At 36.1% G+C, this 23,310-nt stretch overlaps 1 protein-coding gene and 2 pseudogenes across 1 annotated transcript; 1 reads left to right on the top strand and 2 right to left on the bottom strand.

The window, feature by feature from the left end:
- Positions 1–1,699: 1,699 nt before the first annotated feature.
- Positions 1,700–8,005, bottom strand: LOC107582695 (myosin light polypeptide 6-like). Its single transcript, XM_016268621.1, has 6 exons — positions 7,899–8,005; positions 7,568–7,595; positions 5,812–5,955; positions 5,179–5,352; positions 3,725–3,802; positions 1,700–2,096 (listed from the first exon to the last, which is right to left on the bottom strand). Exons 1-6 carry the CDS (start codon positions 7,899–7,901, stop codon positions 2,068–2,070), a joined length of 456 nt encoding a protein of 151 aa, XP_016124107.1. The 5' UTR covers positions 7,902–8,005; the 3' UTR covers positions 1,700–2,067.
- Positions 8,006–12,710: 4,705 nt separating this feature from the next.
- LOC107582694 (elongation factor Ts, mitochondrial-like) lies at positions 12,711–17,275 on the bottom strand (annotated as a pseudogene).
- Positions 17,276–18,695: 1,420 nt separating this feature from the next.
- Positions 18,696–23,056, top strand: LOC107582825 (poly(U)-specific endoribonuclease-A-like; annotated as a pseudogene).
- Positions 23,057–23,310: the final 254 nt, after the last annotated feature.

The raw sequence follows: 23,310 nt of genomic DNA, 5'->3' as shown, positions 1-23,310 counted from the left end.
GAATGGACCGATTTTGGTTTAAAAAATACTGTTTCTGCACAATAAAAGGCATCATCAGTGATATGAGCTGTGTGAAGAGTTTTCAGAATATAAACCCATCTTATATTGCTGATTCAAAGGAGAGTTTAACATTTATCATGCAGTTGTACAAAAAGAAGCTCTCAAGTTTATCATGAATGTGACATTTAAACTTGGAAGAAAAAAAATCTGGGAAAATCTTTAGCAAATAATGTCTTAAATTTTGAGCAGTTCCTTGCACAAAGCAATTATACCGTTTCAGAAAACATGAGTCGTAACTACTTTTGGAGATAATTCAATCTTTTTGGAGCTTCACAGTCATAGTCACTACTTTCATTGTAAAACAAAAAACAAACTGTACTTTCCATTAAAATAAAGTCATACAGGTTTTGAGCAACATGAGAGAGAGGATGATGTTGAATTTTCATTTTTGCATGAACTATCCTTTTAAGACTGAATAGCAGTATATCATTCATTCACTAGTTGGCAATATTTATCTTTCAGACTGAAAAAACAAAACATACCAAGAATGATAACTAAAAAGATAACTGTATTAGCATCCACACCAGCACATGATAACGTTCTTCTTCTTCTTATTATTATTATTATATGCAGTTCTGTCATCTGCTGCTTTAAAGGCTCAAACTTGTTAAAGTCAGGTGGGTTCTGATTGGCTGTCAATGATTTTATGGTCCATCATCGCCCATCTTCATGTTTTATCGACCTCTTATCTCACAGTTTTGACTTTTTTTCCCCCTCAGAATTGCGAGATACAAACTTTGAAATTTGCAGTTACCTTTTTATATTTTTTCTTCCGTGGTGGAAACAAAAACAATTGCGAGATTATCTAGCTATAATCTATAGATAATAGATATATATGATAGAATAGAATAGAATAGATTATCTGAAAAGCTATAGATAATAGCTTTTCGGATATTTGAGGAAAAGTCAGAATTATGAGATATAAACTCAGAATGGCAAGAAAAAATATGAATAATATATGAGTTTATATCTCACAATTCTAACTTTTTTTCCTTACATTTCTGTTTATATCTATTTAATTCTGTTTCTGAAACAGGCTTCCATATTATCATTATATGGTGCGGTATGAATAGGCCTTAACAATAATGACAGATGGCGTTAGAATCACTATCAGAACAATAATGGATGATTTAAAAAAAAAAAAAAACATTGACAGCCAATCACAATAGACGTTCATTGATCAAGTTTAAAAAGGGTATGCTGCGACACTATGGACCACACAATAGCCATTCAGAAGAGTTTCTTTCTGTTAGCATGCTCCCTCACACTTGCTGCGGTTGAAGAACACAAGGTGTTCTTATACGTAGATACCATCAATAATGTCTAAACAGTCCTTTTTAAGTTTTGTTTAGGGAGTCCACTTGTCTTCTAAGGTAAACACAGGACCACTAAAACATGAAGGCAGCGAGAGTTTCCCCAGCCAACACATTCAAACACCTTCACATACTCCTAATTTGGTATAGTCTAGTATTGCTTATTGGGAGAGAGTTAACTATACTAAAATGGAAGTGGTTGGTACGACAATGCCCTAAAAGGCAACCCATACCCCCCCCCCCCCCCCCCCCCCCCCCCACACACACACACACACAGTACACCCACAATCACAGCCTTGACATAGACAAATAAACTAAATCAAAGATCATTCTGAATATTTATTATGATACACAGCAGACAATAAAGAGGGATGTCAAATGACTTACAAACATTTAGATAATAGGTTAATAAAAAAAAAAACTACAATTAAGAGCCAATCAAAATGTCCCTCACAGTTTAAGACAAACGGGCTGAATATAATAACTGCTGGAATGAATGGCTGAATGGAAGGTACTCAAGCAAACCTATGAACACCAGTGGAAGTTTTTGGAATGAAATGAGCCATAAGTCTCCAGAAATATGATAAAAGGCACTTAAGGAAAAAAGAACAAAAAAAAAGCTTAAATGGAAATGAAAAATCACATACATGGGGGGGCCTGACGGACAAAAATAAAATAAACGTGTTTGAATTCTTCAACCGCTCATGACCATCCTTACAAGTTCTGTGGAAGAAAGAAAAAACAAGAATAACTATGAGGCAGTGATCCAAGAAAATTCAACACAGTAGATCAGCAAATGTTGCCATGGACACTACACGTGAAGTTCTAGATACTTCAAGACCCATAACAGCCACAGATCGTACTAAAACAACAGACTTCATGTGTAGCTCAGTAACATTTCCCTGCAACAACAGGAGGTGAAATGCAGAAGCCCCAGGATGATTTGAAGGAAAAGGGGAGGAAAAGAGATTGTCCAGGCCTAAAGAAAATTAGAACGAGTTAGCATACCTTATAAAGGCATGGGGAGAACAGATACATACACAAGTACAAAACAGATAGAAAGCAGGAACAGCAATGTAACAGGACTGGAAACTAGAATCAACAATACACCTCTTTACAAAGCCTCCTAAGGTAACAGCAAATGTTCAAATTACAAAGTAGGAGATTCTATAAAGGATAGGGCTGGGTGTTTACACAAATTTCACAAGCTTGCAATTTGATTAAATAATTATCTTGAATAAATTTGATTTGATATTAATTCATTAGGATATATCAGGTACATGTCCATTTTTCAAGGAAAAACCTCTCATAACTAATGCTCTAAACTATTCAGGGAACCCTATCAAGTTGGTACATTACTATATTAAAGGTCAAATAATAGCCTTTCAAAATTAAGGTAAATGTAACATTATGTGACATATTGTTTACAAGCTGTTTTATTGACGTCTTTCCATGATAGTTGATTTGTTCATGCTTCAACTGAAAACAGCATAGACCAAAAGATCAATTCTTGGGATTTGATAAGTGTTATGGGTTCATCAAAATTAGATATTGACTAAAATCGAGAAATTTGTATTTTTAACTCAGCCCGAATCCACTACACTGGCACCGTTTTAGCCTTTAATATGATGCTGAAAGTCATTTTTCTTTCACAATACCATCAGCTTCCATACACTCTATGGCTACACTTAATGACCAAAATCTGTGTATTGAACATATTTAAGTGGATTGATAACTGTATTTGGCTGCATTGTGTGTATATGGCCTATAAAAACTAGTGCAAGTAAAAGGGATTTGAATATACAATATTAAAATTGTAACGTATTTCATAATAAAGTGGAATGACTTGTTTGGGGGGAGGTGGGCATCAGATTAATGACCAAAATCTGTGTATTGAACATATTTAAGTGGATTGATAACTGTATTTGGCTGCATTGTGTGTATATGGCCAATAAAAACTAGTGCAAGTAAAAGGGATTTGAATATACAATATTAAAATTGTAACATGGATTTCATAATAAAGTGGAATGACTTGTTTGGGGGGAGGTGGGCATCAGGGTGAGCAAATTTAGCATCATCATGGCAACAGTGGGATTCAGGAGACGCCTATGCACATGCTGAAATGCTACATGCTACGCTATAGCCAGGGGACGCAGTAGCGAGGGAGCTGCAGGAGACAAGAATGAGTCAAAACAAACAGAGGACCATCCGTACCCTCTCCTCAACCAGCCATAACGTGGCGTACAAATGCTGTCAGAAGGAAAGGCAAATGGATTAAACACGGACTTCAAAACTTTTGCTGTAGTCTTGATGCTCAGAGAAGAAAAAAGACCCATATGTGATTGTTGTACCTTCATAATTGATGCAGCCATTAGCGTCCTCATGTCCTGCCAAGAGCGTCTCCACCTCTTCCTCTGTCATCTTCTCACCTATCATAAAACACGGGCAAGCTGCATCAAATTCTTCCCAAAAACGATTTTTCATTCTGTTTTCCACAAAGTCATTCTGAACAATTTGTTGGTGTTTAGTCTCTTTGGGATTGAAAGGACTGATATTTTATTCAACAACAATCAAAACATGTAAAGTACTTCATTATAATTTTAACTGTAGTGAGTTATTCAATACTACATTTTAAGTTAATATGTTTTAAATGTACTAAATTGCAGCTTCATCATTACAAATGTCTCAATAGAAATTATATAATATATTAGTTTTCCATAAATGCCCGTCAGTACATTCAGCAGAACATTTTAACCATGTTTTAAAGACAATAGAAGTAATAACACCTACTTAAGTGGGTCAAATAAAGCACTCTAAAGATCAGCTAATTGCACTATATACAAACTATAATACGTTTTAATTGAGTTGCGATTAAAGTCCAATTAAGCGTCTAAAAACATTACATTCAGTTTGCACTTGAGCAATTCTTTTACAGCATATTATTTCCATCACAATTACTCTTTTTAAAAGTATGCTAACGTGTAAGCAGCTTTAGAAAGAATAGCATTCTTTCTCAGAGATGACAATAGCAGAGCACTCTAAAGATCAGCTAATTGCACTATATACAAACTATAATACATTTTAATTGAGTTGCGATTAAAGTCCAATTAAGCGTCTAAAAACATTACATTCAGTTTGCACTTGAGCAATTCTTTTACAGCATATTATTTCCATCATAATTACTCTTTTTAAAAGTATGCTAACGTGTAAGCAGCTTTAGAAAGAATAGCATTCTTTCTCAGAGATGACAATAGCAGAAAAAAAAAACATCCTAAGTGGAAGAAACTTTGAAAATGATCAAAGACAGATAGTATTGTACTGTACTGTACTGTAATATCATTCTAAAAGAAGCAGTGACTCTTTACCCAGCGTAGTTAGGACATGTCGTAGCTCAGCACCCATCACCGTTCCATTTCCCTCTTTGTCAAACACACGCAGCCCCTCCACAAAGTCCTCAAAGGAACCCTGATCCTTGTTCTTAGCGATGGCCTGCAGCATGGGCAGGAACTGCTCGAAGTCCAGCATTTTCATGTTCATATCTGAGAAAAAGGACATTAAAAATCACTCTTATTTTCATTCATGCCAACATCTTAACTCACTAAGAATTAAGCCAAAAAATGATTACTTTATCATTGAATTATAATTGTGGAGAATACAGACACATATAGATTAAATCAGTGGGACTGTTTGAAGTGAGTCTGAGTGCATTTAGACTGATTAAAGGTAAAAATAAAATAAAAAAATCTAAAAAAAAAAAACTGTACTGTACTGTAATATCATTCTAAAAGAAGCAGTGACTCTTTACCCAGCGTAGTTAGGACATGTCGTAGCTCAGCACCCATCACCGTTCCATTTCCCTCTTTGTCAAACACACGCAGCCCCTCCACAAAGTCCTCAAAGGAACCCTGATCCTTGTTCTTAGCGATGGCCTGCAGCATGGGCAGGAACTGCTCGAAGTCCAGCATTTTCATGTTCATATCTGAGAAAAAGGACATTAAAAATCACTCTTATTTTCATTCATGCCAACATCTTAACTCACTAAGAATTAAGCCAAAAAATGATTACTTTATCATTGAATTATAATTGTGGAGAATACAGACACATTTAGATTAAATCAGTGGGACTGTTTGAAGTGAGTCTGAGTGCATTTAGACTGATTAAAGGTAAAAATAAAATAAAAAAATCTAAAAAAATAACGGTGTAGCTTATTGATCAGGGGAAGTAACAGAGTCAAATGGGTTTGGAACAACATGAGGGTGAGTAAATTACAGACTTTTTTCTTTTTGATATCTGGCATGATTCAACCTTCCATATACTGACAACATTTAACATTAATATCATTTCCTGTTCTAAAACAAGTCAATAAATGCATATTTTTTAGCAAATAAAACAGGCCAATGCATGCCTAAAAGTCACAGAAGCCAAAGACAGGCCTGACCTTCATTACTGGGGTTGCCCAGGACTTTGAGGACCTCTGCATTGACAGGGTTCTGCCCCAGAGCACGCATCACATCCCCACACTGATTATACATGATCTTCCCATCTCCTGTTCGGTCAAACAGGAGGAAGGCCTCCTTAAACTCTGTTAGCAAGAGAATAAGAGTGAGAAAATGCATTAGGCGGGGGATGCAGAAAATTATTTGTAGTTATGTGAACTGAAAATGACAATGAGTAAAAATTCATGTGATTTATTCTAGCAACAAGCACATCTTAATATAAAATCATTAGGCTTCTAGTTCTTGCATGGGGCTTTGAGATCACTATCATAGCGCTTGGCAGAGCAGCTTACAGGAATGCGATGCTTCCCGGGCCGCCCTGAGTCAAACTTAACACACACACACTTACTGTGATTAACCATATATGGGCAGAAGAGAGAACAAGCACTACATCAACAGGAATATGATATACTGTACACCCTGCACTTAGACTATGTATGCACTATGTAATCCACCGTTTAATGTATGAGATTTTTTTTAATTTTTATAAACAAGGGGGGATACTACATAACAGACAACACAATAATTAAAAATGTGTTAAAAAGAATATACCAAAGGGACACAAGAATGGTACTGAACATCTTTGCTGTTATTGTTGTCTTTAGCTTGTTCAAATTTAAGCACAGCAGTTTATCATGAAGGAAGTGATAGATCTGATTTGTTGTTATTTGTAAGGAAAAAGTTATGTTGCCTATACTCTCTCTGGAGTCTCTTGAGTTGATTGGTAAACACGCAAAATTGAATAAAGCACAATAAGACTTGTTTTGCTCATGAACAACTCTGTGTTATGAAGTAAGCATGAAATAAAACGTTACACTATCAATTTAATAAATGTTGATCTTATTGTGAATGATTCATTATGACACATAGCACACGATACCACGCCACCTCTGCTAAATTTTTATAAACAAGGGGGGATACTACATAACAGACAACACAATAATTAAAAATGTGTTAAAAAGAATATACCAAAGGGACACAAGAATGGTACTGAACATCTTTGCTGTTATTGTTGTCTTTAGCTTGTTCAAATTTAAGCACAGCAGTTTATCATGAAGGAAGTGATAGATCTGATTTGTTATTTGTAAGGAAAAAGTTATGTTGCCTATACTCTCTCTGGAGTCTCTTGAGTTGATTGGTAAACACGCAAAATTGAATAAAGCACAATAAGACTTGTTTTGCTCATGAACAACTCTGTGTTATGAAGTAAGCATGAAATAAAACGTTATACTATCAATTTAATAAATGTTGATCTTATTGTGAATGATTCATTATGACACATAGCACACGATACCACGCCACCTCTGCTAAAATATTTGTAAAACAGATCATATTATTATTATTTTCTTGAATTCAACAACGCCAATCAGTTTTCACATTGACACGTTCCAGTAGCAGCAGCTTCCGGTCCTTCAAACTGCCTGCACTTCAACCTCAGCATGTCAGCACCAGGAATTAATACAAAAGAAACCTCCTCATGTTTCTGTTAGGTTTGGACACTAGGTACAGCGAGCACAAGCATGTACACCTTATCAAGCCCATCTGAGAGCTAAGCATTGACTGCACATCTGTCAGCCAGTTTAACTGATGTGCAGGCCTACGTTTAGTTTGCATTAATCGGCAAAACAAACGCAACTATATAACCACAACGAAATTCATAGCATCATAATATTTCAATAGTCAACATTTATTACTCACCACAAATCTGGTCCTCTGTGAAGTCAGACTGTCCATGCCAGGATTAATGGAGAAGAGAAGATCAGCGTTAAAACAGAAGAGGTTTGTTATTCCAATAATATTCTAAGGATTCTAAGATTATCCTACAAAATAAAACACTCAGAGCAAACCAAGGCACATTTGAATATTAAAGGCGTGAGCTATTGGACTGAGAGCAGAGCTTGGTGGCATAAATACCTTATGATTGGGGTATCAATATTACGTCCGTATTGGTAAACCGACTGCATGACTAATAGGCGTTGCCTGCATTATAGTGAAAATGAGAGATGGCTGGCTATGATAATGTACTTACCATGACTGCAGTGTTTGAGGATGGCGCGAGAGAGCGTACCCACGAGCGCTGTGTGAATTACAGTATGCGCGCACACGCTCTGCCACACCGCTATATTCACGATGACGTCATGTCAGCTCGATTCAAGCCGAGTCGGCCAATCAAACAGTGCGGCGCTGGTTTCCCTCTACTGTCATTACCGGTGTGTCAATATTATAAGCGCAATTAAAGAAACTTTGAATACCGTAATGCAGGGTTTCCCAAGCGGGGGAAGTGCAGTAGTTGGTAAGTTGATGAACATGAACATTTACGCATTTGGCAGACACTTTTTATCCAAAGCGATCGACTTACATTCAACGTATACATTTGATCAGTTCTTTATACTGTCCCAGGGAATCAAACCCATGACCTCGACGTTGGTAGCTGCTTGCGTTACTGTTTTGGCTACAGATGAAAAGCTCATATTTAAATCAAATGTAAAATTTAAATAAATAAATAGGGACTGCAGAATTAATTGAAGTAAAAAAAAAATACAAAAATCACGATATAAGTTAGTGTGCTTATCAAATAAAAGACATAATTATTTAATTAAATAAGTAAGCAGTTGAGCATTGAAGCAGGGAACTGTTCATTCACAAGCAAAGATCCCACTAGCCCCTCACTGCAGAACACAAGATCCAGGGGGCGTGGTTGGAGCCACATCTAGGGGGTGGAGATTAGTAGGTTTAGGGGTGGAGATGGGTGGGTTTAGGGATCAGGGGGTGGAGATTGGTAGGTTTAGGGGTGGAGATGGGTGGGTTTAGGGATCGGGGTGGAGAATGGTAGGTTTAGGGGTAGAGATGGGTGGGTTTAGGGATCGGGGGTGGAGAATGGTAGGTTTAGGGGTAGAGATGGATGGGTTTAGGGATCAGGGGGTGGAGATTGGTAGGTTTAGGGGTAGAGATGGGTGGGTTTAGGGATCAGGGGGTGGAGATTGGTAGGTTTAGGGGTGGGGATGGGTGGGTGTAGGGATCAGGGGGTGGAGATTGGTAGGTTTAGGGGTGGGGATGGGTGGGTGTAGGGATCAGGGGGTGGAGATTGGTAGGTTTAGGGGTGGGGATGGGTGGGTGTAGGGATCAGGGGGTGGAGATTGGTAGGTTTAGGGGTGGGGATGGGTGGGTGTAGGGATCAGGGGGTGGAGATTGGTAGGTTTAGGGGTGGGGATGGGTGGGTGTAGGGATCAGGGGGTGGAGATTGGTAGGTTTAGGGGTGGGGATGGGTGGGTGTAGGGATCAGGGGGTGGAGATTGGTAGGTTTAGGGGTGGGGATGGGTGGGTGTAGGGATCAGGGGGTGGAGATTGGTAGGTTTAGGGGTGGGGATGGGTGGGTGTAGGGATCAGGGGGTGGAGATTGGTAGGTTTAGGGGTAGAGATGGGTGGGTTTAGGGATCGGGGACGTGCAGTACTGGGGGTACTTCATGGAGAGGTTTGAGAACCCCTGGTTTAGGTATATGCAAGTTGGGAGGAGTTGGATCTGTATCCAACCACGCCCCCTGGACCTTGTTTTCTGCAGTGAGGACCATGATCCGGTGTTTTCAGCATCTCAGATTCTTCTCACCCAATTCGCATAGGTTTCCAACATTTTTGTATTGTTTGTCAGTACAAAAATTTCACAGGAAGCTCAAGGGTTTGAATGTTTGAAAGTGACGAGTTTAAGACATAAATATTAGTATTGTAACTAACTTTTAGTGTAAAATTAAATTACCGTATTGGCCCGAATATAAGATGACCCATATTATAAGACAACCCCCCTTTTTCCAGATGTACCTTTTGGAAAAATGCTTTTTAAAAGCCAAATCAGTTTTTTTCTCAGTAAAACACATTTTGTCTTCAATTATTTTCATATTGCATATTTTTCCTATTTAAATTTTTGTTTTGAAAGTATGGTAAAAACTGGTAAAATGTACCAACAATCACATTAAAAAAATATATACTTTAAAAAAAAACAAAAAACAAAACAGGTAGCCCATCTGAATTAGGACATTTAGGCTAATAGTAGCCTACCAAAATCTTATTAACAGTAGAAGTTAAACCTTACTGTAGACTTCAAATCTGGGTACTGTCTTACGTTTTAAAATCACAAAGGGAGTTTGGTCCCATCAGGCTAACGTGACAGTCACGACTCGTGCAGCTGTAAGGTTTTCTTTCTCTTTTATTTTAACTTGCGATCTTTACAACACGCATTACATTACATATTTCATGGCACACTCGTTTTATGTCTATTTGGCGCCACCTATTGTTGTGGGTGTATTATTGACATGTAAAAGTCTAGACCCTGAATATTAGACGACCGCGTTTTTTCAGATGTATTTCCAAGAAAAAAACATCGTCTTATATTCGGGTCAATACGGTATAATTATCATCAAATATTTTTTTTTATTTTACAGTACAATTTATTTATAACATTAATATACTTCTGTCTTCATTTTTTATGATTAGAGTCTATTATTAGTCCTATTATTATTATTATTATTATTATTATATTTATTTTGATGGTTTCCTAAAACATTAGTGACATCAGAGAACCGTGAACAAGCAAATGTGCCATTATTAAAATATTAAATTAAAATATTAGAGGGTACTTCAAGTAAATATTTTACATTTACACTCTAAAAAATAATGGTTCCAAAATTGCAGTGATGCCAGCATAGAAGAACCATTCTGGACCTTCAGACCCTTCAGTGAACACTTCTTAAAAGAAAAATTTTTTTCTTAATGTGAAGAAATTTTTTAAAATCTAAAGAACCTTCTTCCACTATAAATGTTTTGCAATGGAAAGATTCCATGGATATTAAATGTTTTTATGAAACTATAGATGCCAATAAAGAACCTTTATTTTTAAGAGTGTAAGTGACTCAGCTGGGAAAAAAAACTGCCATAATGTTCGACTACATCTCTCTCAGACAAGGACATCATGTATCTTAAAAAAGAAAAGAAAAACATTAATGTAAGTACAACTGTCAAGAAGGCTTGGCAAGTATAGAAATGTTTTGGTGAGAGGCATATATTACACCTTATTTATAATCTTTTTTTTTTTAAATCAGTGCAATATTAGTAGGTTAGGGCTTGGCTGTGTCTTTGAGTATTGTGTTAGGACTATGTGGCAGTTGGGATTTGATCTTGTAGCCAGCTTATAAAGCAGTTTCTGGAGATCTACCTAACTTCAGTTCCAGGCCTGCTCCAACACAGCTGTCTATAGTTATCAAGTGCTCCTGAAGATCTTAATTCCTGAATATTAGACGACCGCGTTTTTTCAGATGTATTTCCAAGAAAAAAACATCGTCTTATATTCGGGTCAATACGGTATAATTATCATCAAATATTTTTTTTTATTTTACAGTACAATTTATTTATAACATTAATATACTTCTGTCTTCATTTTTTATGATTAGAGTCTATTATTAGTCCTATTATTATTATTATTATTATTATTATATTTATTTTGATGGTTTCCTAAAACATTAGTGACATCAGAGAACCGTGAACAAGCAAATGTGCCATTATTAAAATATTAAATTAAAATATTAGAGGGTACTTCAAGTAAATATTTTACATTTACACTCTAAAAAATAATGGTTCCAAAAATGTTTTTTGCAGTGATGCCAGCATAGAAGAACCATTCTGGACCTTCAGACCCTTCAGTGAACACTTCTTAAAAGAACAATTATTTTCTTAATACACAGCTGTCTATAGTTATCAAGTGCTCCTGAAGATCTTAATTAGCTGGTTCAGGTGTGTTTGATCAGGGTTGGAATAAAACGGCAACATGCAAACAGTTATTTCTGCATGACATCTAAACAGATGCCTGATCTGGAATACCAGAGTTGACATGACGTCTAGTTTTCCAGCAAGGTTACCCACATAAAGATCAAAAAGATGGGGAAGTCGTGGCCTAATGGTTAGAGAGTCGGACTCATAACCCAAAGGTTGTGGGTTTGAGTCTCGTACCGGCAGGAATTGTAGGTGGGGGGAGTGAATGTACAGCACTCTCTCCCACCTTCAATACCACGACTGAGGTGCCCTTGAGCAAGGCACCGAACCCCCAACTGCTCCCCGGGCACCGCAGCATAAATGGCTGCCCACTGCTCCGGGTGTGTGTTCACGGTTTGTGTGTGTTCACTGCTGTGTGTGTGCATTTTGGATGGGTAAATGCAGAGCACTAATTCCGAGTATGGGTCACCATACTTGGCCACATGTCATGTCACTTTTTTTTTTTCACTTATCAAAGAACTGACTTTTTAAATATAAGTTGTATGATCATTAACAGGTAAATAAATACATGTGGAATAGTTCCATTTCAAAATCATGTAATTTACATTGATTCCAATGCATGTTTCTCAAATATCATCTGATATCTTCTGAACAGATCTTTAAAGACTCTTAGAAGTTAGAAATATGCATTCTTCTTGCACTCCATTAGATGGCACTAAAGATTTCGTCAGGATGGGTGTTAGCACAAAGAATATAAGAATGAAGACAATTATTCTAGTGAAATCATAGTCAAGCACACAGACACTTTCCAGGTCAGATGCTTAACTAGGTTCTCTATAAACTTTAGTATTTGATCAAATCAAAACCTATACAAAACAGACCGTAGATCGAAAAACATTTATTTTTGTGATGGCACAGAACCAGCACAAGAGTTCAGAATCTTTTTTTTTTTAAAACAGTTACATGTCAGTGTCAAAACAACAATGTCTATTAGATCACTTTACAATTCATTTTCTTAATTCATTTCATAAACTAGAATTTTTGTTGAGGGCTGCAGACAGAGATATCATGCATATGATCTGATCCTGTTTTTGGTTAAAATGACACATATTAAAGATGTATAGTAATTTTATACATTTTGCTGAAAATATGATTTTGAACCAAGCTGATGAGACAAATTTCACTGAAGTTTATCCTTTAAGGAAATATATTTTCTCATTCAAACAACTCTGTTCACTCCTCCTGACTGGTTCTCTCTTCACACTGGAAACGTATGAAGTCTAGTACACGTGCATCCTGTAGAGTCAGGTACTGTCCCACAGTATATTTGGGATCTAGGAGGAAGGTCTGGGGCAAAAGTCTCGTCTCAGATTCACCACATGGTATATTGTCCATGTTGCCAAGAGAAACGGGTGCTTCGCCCACTATATGTTGCCCCAGCTTCCTTCCCAGAGCGTCCATCCCTTCCTTAGCTCCACCTTGAAACACAACTAGCGATCCATAGCGCCCCATCTCAATGCCAACCTGCCCGGGAACTGCTCCATGTACGTATGAGCCAATGTGCCAATCAGAGGGCACATCAAGTGATACGGCGCACTGCATGCCAATGTTCTCACCTAATCGCCCTGAAAGGGAAAAAAAATACTGAAATGAGATGAGATGAAAATAATTTTTATTATTATATTTAATTATTAGGAGGTAGACAATAGACAGCGTGTGCTGGAAATGTTTACAAGCTGTGTAACTCATGTTGTAAAGATATAATCACATCATGTAATTATATAATTTCTTGTGCAATACAGACTTAAAAAGTCTGGGGTCAGTAAGATGTTTTTTAGTAAGATTATTTTTAAATTAAATCTCTTATGCTCACCTGGGCTGCATTTATTTGATTAAAAATTCAGTAAAAATATTATTATTGTGAAATATTATTACAATTAACAATAACAGTTTTCTATTTTAAAATGTAATTTATTACTGTGATGCAAAGCGAAATTTTCAGCAGCTATTACTCCAGTCTTTAGTGTCACATGATCCTTCAGAAATCAATCTAATATGCTGATTTGCTGCTCAAGAAACATTTATTATTATCATCAATGGTGAAAACAGTTGTGCTGCCTAATATTTTACAATATTCCAGGATTATGTGATGAACAAACAGAACAGCCTTTACTTGAAACAGATTTTTTGTGTAATATTGTAAGTATTACACTTGAACGAGCTGTGTTCAACCAATTCTCTGCCTTTCTCACACAGAACAACCTCCTCGACAGCAACCAATCTGGTTTCAGGATTGCTTTTTACATGATTAACCACCAGATCCTTCTGTCAATCCTATTGGCAAAGGGCATCTCAGGACCGCACTCCAGTGGTGTGAGTCTTATCTCTCAGATAGGTCCTTCAAGATATCTTGGAGAGGTGAGGTGTCCAAGTCACAACATCTAACTATTGGGGTGCCTCAGGGCTCGGTTCTTGGGACAATTCTCTTCTCTGTCTACATGGCATCACTAGGTTCTGTCATTCAGAAACATGGCTTTTCATATCACTGCACTGCACTGCACTGGCTACCAATAGCTGCTCGCATAAAATTCAAGGCATTTATGTTTGCCTACAAAACCACCACTGGCTCTGCACCCCTTTACCTAAATTCATTACTTCAGACTTATGTGCCCTCTAGAAGCTTGCGTTCTGCAAATGAACGGCGCTTTATTGTGCCATCCCAAAGAGGCACAAAATCACTTTCTCTGACTTTTAAATTAAATGTTCCCTCTTGGTGGAATGACCTGCCCAACTCAAACCTTGCCATCTCCAAGAATAGGCTAAAAACACATCTCTTCCATCTTTATTTGACCCTCTAATGCCGGGTTCAGACTACACAATATTTTTGTCAGTCACGATAGTCACTGACTCCTAAAATCTTGTCATGTCGTGGACAAGAAACATGTCAGACTTCACGTTGCTTCCCGACCATTCATCTCGTGCCGTCTTTAACGACGTGCGTGATGTCATCGAGAAGGTGGAACTAGCGACTGACTTCAGAAAACAAGAGTGTAAACATTGCTGAAGCGCTTCCGCTATAGTTCGCCAGCATTTTTCTTTCTTTGTTCTGTCGTGGTATTCCCTCGATGACACATACAGGCAGGAGCACTGTTGCCACAGCTCCACGAACCTTTCCTCCATCTCATAATTCCACATAGCAGCACCATCATTTCTCTTGTGATGCTTGAAACCTGTGTATGAAAGAGCTTCTGTGCTGCTATTGGTCAACGTCACCAATGTGACAGACCTCGTCGTGGATGACGGAAAAAAAATTAAACATGCTAGTCTTTCTGTCGTGATGTCGTGAAGCATCGCAGACGCAGAATCTGTTGTCGTCCACTATGACACACTACACGTGCTGAAACGATGGAATCTTGCGTCCCGATGCCCATTGTCGTTTACGAATCCCCACGACACCTACGTCAAGCAAATCGTGGCAAAATCAGGCTACAATCGTGTAGTCTGAACTGGGTATAACTCTAGCGCTCGCTATTCTAATTCTATTCTTTATTAAAAAAAAAAAAATTTAATTGCCCTTTTTAGACTTGCACTATTTATTTACTAACTGCTTGTTTTCTTTAAAAAAAAAAAACTAACACTTGCTTCTCTAATCTTTTTGCATTCTATCTATTGGTTTTCTTTTTTTATTATACCATTATAATTCTGAATTTCTGACTTCTGATTAAAAAAAGGCCTCTTAACACTAGCTTGCTCTATTCTTTTTCTATTCTATCCATTTTCTTTTTATTATATGATTTAAAAAAAACCTTGCTATGTGTACTGCATTAAGCTAACTGAGACTTGTTATAGCACATGCATATCATTGCTCTTTTGTTGATTTTGATTGCTTCCATTGTCCTCATTCGTAAGTCACTTTGGATAAAAGCATCTGCTAAATGTCTAAATGTAAATGTAAATATATCATGGTTTATCTCACCTATATTCAAGGCTATCTGATCTGCCAGTGAGGGTCCCTCAGGAACTTGGAGCTTACTAATATCCTCAGAAGACAGCACACTCTGAATCAGAGAACAGAGCAGCTGTCAGAGGTTACAGAAGGTGTGGAAGAAATGCACCTTCCTGAAAATGCCAATCAGGGGAATGTACCTTAATATACCCTGTCTGTTTTTTGCTGCTGTGATGAGCCATTATTGACAAAGCAACATCCTTCACCAACTGTTGAAATTTCTCATTCCTCGCCACAAAATCTGTCTCACAGTTCGCCTGAAAAGAAAAACATACATTTTAGTTCAATCACACTGCATCATTTTGGGGACCAAATTACACACTGTTTGGTAAGACTGACATGTTAACATACCTCAACCATGACAGCAGCATTGTCACCCATAATAAGCCCAATCAGCCCTTCCTTGGCTTTCCGACCTTCCAGTTTACTCGCTTTGCTCCAGCCATCTTTTTTGGCTTGTTCATGCAGCCAGATTTCTGCCTGCAAACATCAAATTTTGCAAATCATAATGAGCTCCTCCTTACCATGTACAGACTTGTGGCTGCACACCCATAGTTTATGCTCATCTAAATTACATAATATACATATATATACAAAGATGACAACAACTATGACAAGGATGTGAGTTTACTGTAAGTGCTCGACAAATCAGATGACTAGTAATTGATACATAGCTTGTTAGAAACATTTCAGTTTTAAAAAATACAGTAGTTTTAAAATTCAAGTAGTGAAATTAAAAGAAATATGAATATTCTGGGTTTAACACACATATATAATTTGCATTATATGGGTTTTATTTTATTTATTTTATTTTCAGTCTTTTAATTTCACTTCTTGAAAGATATAAAGAAAAAAGTGGCACTTAAAATGGAAGTGAATGGTTGGCTTTTTTCTCAATAGAAAGAGACATATATATATATATAAAGAAATAAAGTAAAAATGGCACTTACAGTGGAAGTGAATAGGGGCATTTTTAGCTGTTTTTGCAAGTACTTTTGCTAAATGTTTCTGGAAGTGAGAGACTTTTAATCAATTAACTAAATGTAATCCTTTTTTTTATATTTATATATATATATATATATATATGTTTTTTGTTAACTTTTAGGACTACGCCAACGAGTAGATGGCTAATATTTGGGTTCCATGGGGAGAATGTAATGGTGACATGAAAATATATTGCATAGGACCCTCCTTTCTTTTTACAGCCAGCTTTTAAAAATGTTTAGAAAATAGTGGACCCCACCTGTGTAACGTCATTGTTGAATTTCTCCAGTGCTTTTTTGCAGTTGATGAAGGTGTAGCCTGTAGATTCGTAATTTCAGGAGAAGTGCTTTATCTGCTGCTAAACTCGGGCAGCTGGTGTAGAGAGACTGAACATGCCGCCTGAGACATCCCTATGATGAACAACATATTATTAATATGACACACGATTTAATAATGCTACAGCACATTACTCAGCCGTATGGAAACCGATATATAAAGCAAATATTTCATATCAAACCAGACTGCCATGCAAAGAGCATCATCTAAGTTAGTCAAAACATTAAAAGATTAGAGTGCGAAATATGACAAATGACTCAAAGCCCACCTTGACTACTTCTGTTCTGACAGACCAAAATAAAGAATGCAATGCCATTTCTATATCTTCCTCTGGACTAACACAGGCTTCCTTACATCAGTAACTGGAATGTCAATTCCAGAAACTAAGCACGCTTTCTACAGAGAGAGAGAGAGAGAAAGGTCAAACTGAAGACAACTTGGGAGTCACATGAAGCCCCATCTACTGCACAGGAGTTTAAACTACAGCTTACTGAAGAACAGAAGGAACAGTGTAATTCATTAAAAACTAATGAAAATAACAAGAATAAGAATTCCTAATGAAATTAGAATAGAAATAAAAATGTATAAATCTGCTCAAATAATAATAACAATAGTATTTTAGTGTTGTTTGGAACCTATTAGTTCTGCACGATTATGACAAAAATCATAATTGTCGATTATTCCCTTGAAATTGTAATTGATTATTAATTATGATTATCACAATTTACACTGATTGATGTTTATACCTTTATTTGAAGCAACTTGTCATTTTTATATTAAAATAAAAAAGCTGAAAACACTTTTTTTTTTTGCTTTTCTTGTATTAAGCCTCAAATGTCAACTATAGCCTTAATGGATTGGTTTCTTCTTTAAATAAAAAAAGTACAAAATCTTCATGGTATTATAGCTAATGTTATTCTAAAACTAACATTAAAACAATTGAAAAACCCTTAAAATAACTTGTAGAAAAAAAACACATCTTGCACACAAAATAACATAACTTTGAACGATTACGTAATTGTGGCATTCGTAATTGTAATCGCGATTAATTGTTCAGCCCTAGAAACAATCCTAATGGGATAGTCTATATACACACGAGAAAGTAACAACAACAACATTTATTTAAAAAAGCACATTAAAACACAACTTAAATTGATTCAAATTAAAATATGTGGAAAAAACAAATCCACACTTCAAAAAGAGAACATGTGTCAGCTCTGCACCAACGTGAAGATAAAAACCTTTGACAAAAGTGTTGTGATTGCTGTGTGAATGCCACCACCTGGTCTTTCTGACTGTTTGCACATGGAAACACTTTACGGAACACTTTCTTGCCAAGAACACATTCTTGCTAAATGGATTAGTCCATGATTTCAAGAGAGTGTACATATTGTATTAAATGCTACAGTATATTCTATGTAAATGCTATATTCATCTTTTTCACCAGATGTCTTTCATTCCTGGAGCCTGAAAACTGGATGGATTTTGGACCAGCTGACTGAAAAAGAGAATCAAAATTTTTTTTTTATCAACTTCCTCTATTTAATCATCTCACCATTCCCTCAATTACCTTTATCCTCATAGCAACGCAGCAAGTCACCTTTATTATTAAATATTAGTAGTTATTATTACAATAGAATGTGTTGGTGCATGGGAGGAGTTCCTAAAGTTTTATTGATCTGAGATGGTATAATCTGCAGTCTTAATCTGCAGTTTGTGCGTCTGGATCGTCTAAAGTCCATAATGAAGGTCACCCTCATCCTCTTTCTCACCATCACCCTGATCTCTCAGGGCAAGTTCATACCTTCAATTTCAATTATACATTTTTAAGTTATTAAACTAAACATGTATCTTTTGTTCTTGTACACCATAGTAATTATCCCCGTGTTCCTTCTCTCTCTTTCTCAGATTCTCTGGACTTCTGTAAGTGTGGAACTGTGGTACTGAATTTTACACTAACGTTTTCTATTTAATTTTTTTCCCTCCTAATGATTCATACCAAATCTCCTTAATCAAATCCTGTGCCTTATGTCTAATTGTTCTATGTTTTACTCAGTACTATCAAGCTCTAATACTAGTACAAATAATAGGTTACTGACATGCCTCTGGGTGGTAGATCTTTTCTTTCACATAAAATGTAACTGAAAATTAAACATTTTAGTGACACTTTAGCAGTCAGCATGTGAAATATATCTCACCTCCTTCAAGGCTCACTTTCTTGTAAAGGAAGATGTGGAGAGTTATATGATGCCTTGAATGACTGCCACTGCCATTCACAATGCCAGCAGCATGAGTACTGCTGCGATGACTATAAAAAGCAGTGTGGTCGTCGAGGTGAGCTTCAACATCTGTAATTCTGTAAAACATTAGATATTAAGTGTCAAAGGGTCAACAAAATCAGAACAAATACATTGTCAGAAATGACAGTACTGGTAAACTGGTACCAGTAAAAAAGGCTAAGAGGTATGTCTTTGTACCTTATTTACCCCTAAATAGTACATATTTGAAAGTATATATTACATATAGTACCTAAAGTGTACATGTTAGTACCTTTTAATTTGTACCTTTTTTTCTGAGAATGTAGGTTTAACAAGGTACGTTAACAACTTGTACATTAAAGCTAAAGTAAAGTTAAATGTTGCTGTTCTGTCAAGCCAAACTGGACTGAAGTTTGTAGTTTAACAAATATAATTTAAAACTCCTTGTCCGCGTTCAATTAGACAAAAGGCACAAACGAATAGCGAATCAGAAGAATCACATACACTGATGAATCATTCAAAGTAATTCTAAGAAAACACAGACAGGTTTTATTCGTCTCTTAAATACAGTACAATTCTCAAGGTCTGTTGAGTCACGTGCACGGGGCAAATCAGCATGCATGAGTCCTGTTTATTTTGGATCCTAAAAGTGGCATGAAACTCAACTGTGTTCACTTCTATAGTTTCACACACTTTATTAATCTCAAAATTAATTCCAAAATACTAAACACCATGTTTCCTATTATGTAATTAATCACAGTTTCAATTTAGTTATTTGTATGAGGAACACTTGCAATAATATTAAGACAAAAGGAACTGTCATCTATTTATTTATTTTTCATAAAACATTATTTTTAGTCTACAAATGCCACAGGTAAGATAAATCTGATGTAATTTAAATTCTAATTGCGGTTACGGTTGTAGCTGTCAACGACAGCACAAAACTGCACTACACACAGCATTGTTTGACACGAACATATAAAAACAGAAACAATAAAAAATGTAATTCTAAGAAAACACAGACAGGTTTTATTCGTCTCTTAAATACAGTACAATTCTCAAGGTCTGTTGAGTCACGTGCACGGGGCAAATCAGCATGCATGAGTCCTGTTTATTTTGGATCCTAAAAGTGGCATGAAACTCAACTGTGTTCACTTCTATAGTTTCACACACTTTATTAATCTCAAAATTAATTCCAAAATACTAAACACCATGTTTCCTATTATGTAATTAATCACAGTTTCAATTTAGTTATTTGTATGAGGAACACTTGCAATAATATTAAGACAAAAGGAACTGTCATCTATTTATTTATTTTTCATAAAACATTATTTTTTAGTCTACAAATGCCACAGGTAAGATAAATCTGATGTAATTTAAATTCTAATTGCGGTTACGGTTGTAGCTGTCAACGACAGCACAAAACTGCACTACACACAGCATTGTGTGACACGAACATATAAAAACAGAAACAATAAAAAAATTTTTAATCCAGTTAGATTTACAGTTATGAACACTGAACACGTTCAGAATTTTGACTGATAATTAACACTATTTTCTTGACTCCAATTTTAGAAACTGAATTTTAAAATTTGAAACTAAATGCTTGGTTATTTTAATTGCAGTAATTACAGTTTCAGTTTTTCTCATACTTTATTCTTTCATTTTGCTCAGGCTTTGTCAGGTTTTTCTTTACTCTTCAGGTACTAACTCTTTCTTTATGAATCCATTTCCCATCCCAAGCATTAGCCAGTGTCTCTGACGCTGAGATCAAGTCTCTGTCTGAGATGCTGTACACGTTAGACAGTAACAGGGCCACAGCCTCAGAGCTGGTGATTGATCCTCAGACACTGATCTCTTCTTCTGAGACCGGCTCCAGGAATATACTCATCACGCCCGTAAGACACAAACTACACACACAGATAACCACATCCAGCATATACGCAGACATGCATGTGATTATGCACTCTTTCTCTCTTAGATTGTTCAAGCAAGTGAGTAGTACTTTGCTCTCCAAGCCCACATATAAAGCTCTGCTGAATCTATTAGACAACTATAGAAGGGTGACAGGAGAATTGGAGGATGTGCCCTCACAGGAAGTGCAGGAGCAGGACACTTTCCTCCAACAGACCATGAACACTGACGTGGGCAGGGAGCTTTACAATTTCCTCCACTCTAAAGGTATGTCAGACCTTTTGAATTTTACTGACCTCAGTGTGATAAAAAATAACGTGATTTTACATATTTACAATATGTTTGCATATTTTTGTATTTATTAAATAATATTTAAAGAATACACATTACCATTCAACGGTTTGGGGGCAGTATCATTTTAAAATAATTTAAAACTTATCTAGTAAGGATGCAATTATCTGCTCAAAAGAGACAGTAAAGACATTTATAATGTTAAAGATTTGTTTCAAATAAATTCTTTCAACACTTATTATAATAAGAACTGTTTCTTGAGGAGCAAATCAGTATAATGATTTCTGAAAGATCATGTGACACTGAAGACTGGCGTAATGTCTGCTAAAAAAATCAGCTTTGCCATCACATGAATAAATTGTATTTTAAAATATATTAAAATAGAAAACAGTTTTTGAATTATGATAATATTCCACAATATTACTGTTTTTACTCTGTTTTTGAACAAAGAAATGTAGCCATGGTGAGCATAAGATACTTCTTTCAAAACATTTTCAAAAAAAATCTTACCAATCCCAAACTTCTGAAAGGTTGTGTGTATTTTTGTTTTATATGTAGTATTAATATTTTACTAATATTCTAAACTCTTTACTAGAAGAAAAAAATTTAATGGCTACTATCATTTTGTGGTACAAAATGATTGTTGTCATTAAAATTATATCTAAATAGATTATGCAAAATATTTTAATTAAAAACCGCTGGTTTTCAGGTGTATACTCATCACAGAGCGAGTTTATCAAGGATCTGAAGATGATGTGGTTTGGTCTTTACTCTCGATCTAGTGGCAAACTGGACTCCAGCGGGTTTGAGCACATCTTTGTAGGTCAGTCTGTGTTGACCACATGTGATTGACTGTCAAGACTGCTTTTTATCTCTCTTTGGCTGACATGTAGTGTGTCAACAGGGGAAATTTAAGGTGGAAAGGTGTCTGGTTTCCACAACTGGCTGCAGTTTGATCTGAATGAGAAACAGGGACTCCTGAATTACTACAGCCATAGCTTTAATGGCCCTGTGAGTTCTACTGAGCATGTGAATCAAAACAAACCAGTGCTAGTACAACATGCATTTTAAAAGTCTGGATGTCTACTTGTATTAGAAGTTTTGATCTAGTAAAAGACCAGTTTCTCCTCTCTTTCAGTGGAGCACATATCCTGATGTATTTGGAATGCAGTTTAAATGGGATGGCTATTTCAAAGAGGTTGGTTCTGCCTTTATAGGCTGTAGTCCTGAATTTGATCTGGCTATCTATAGTCTCTACTACATCACCCACCCTGGCAAAATATTAGTTGTTCATTTTTGTTCTCTGCCTATGCACATTCATTCGTCCATCCAGCCATTCATCAAATAAAACTAATTTTTGTTCATACGAGTAAATCTACAACTTTATATATGCATTGCATGGAATGCTCATCTGCTTGACTGTATTCTCAGATGTTATGTGAGTTTGGGAGGACAGACTCTGGGCATTCAGACCTATACGTGGGACAACAGCAGCTATGGGGGTGGAAAGAAGTACATTGCCTCTGCTTACCCTGCAACACCATGATTCCCTGTCATCTGAATATCAGTATCAACAGACTCACAACCAAAACTACTCATCTGCAGTCTTAATTATTTTCTCTTGGTTGTTCAAGGTTGATGTTTGACCAAATAAAACACCACTCTATATACAGACCCAACACCCAACAATAGAAAACCAACCTTCCTGTCTATATTTTTACTTATACATAATAATAATATTCTTTCACATATCATTTTTTCCATTTTTAAATTAGATTTAGAACCATTTTCCAATTAATCATGTATGATAGAATCATATTCAATCATATTTCAATACCTTCTGTAATTATTAAAAAAAAATGTTTTTTTTAAAAGAACAGAAACATAACAAATTC

This window comes from Sinocyclocheilus grahami, unplaced genomic scaffold, assembly GCF_001515645.1.
Source record: "Sinocyclocheilus grahami isolate Dianchi unplaced genomic scaffold, SAMN03320097.WGS_v1.1 scaffold47.1, whole genome shotgun sequence".
NCBI lineage: Eukaryota > Metazoa > Chordata > Actinopteri > Cypriniformes > Cyprinidae > Sinocyclocheilus > Sinocyclocheilus grahami.
This window is presented reverse-complemented; position numbering and strand designations above follow the sequence as displayed.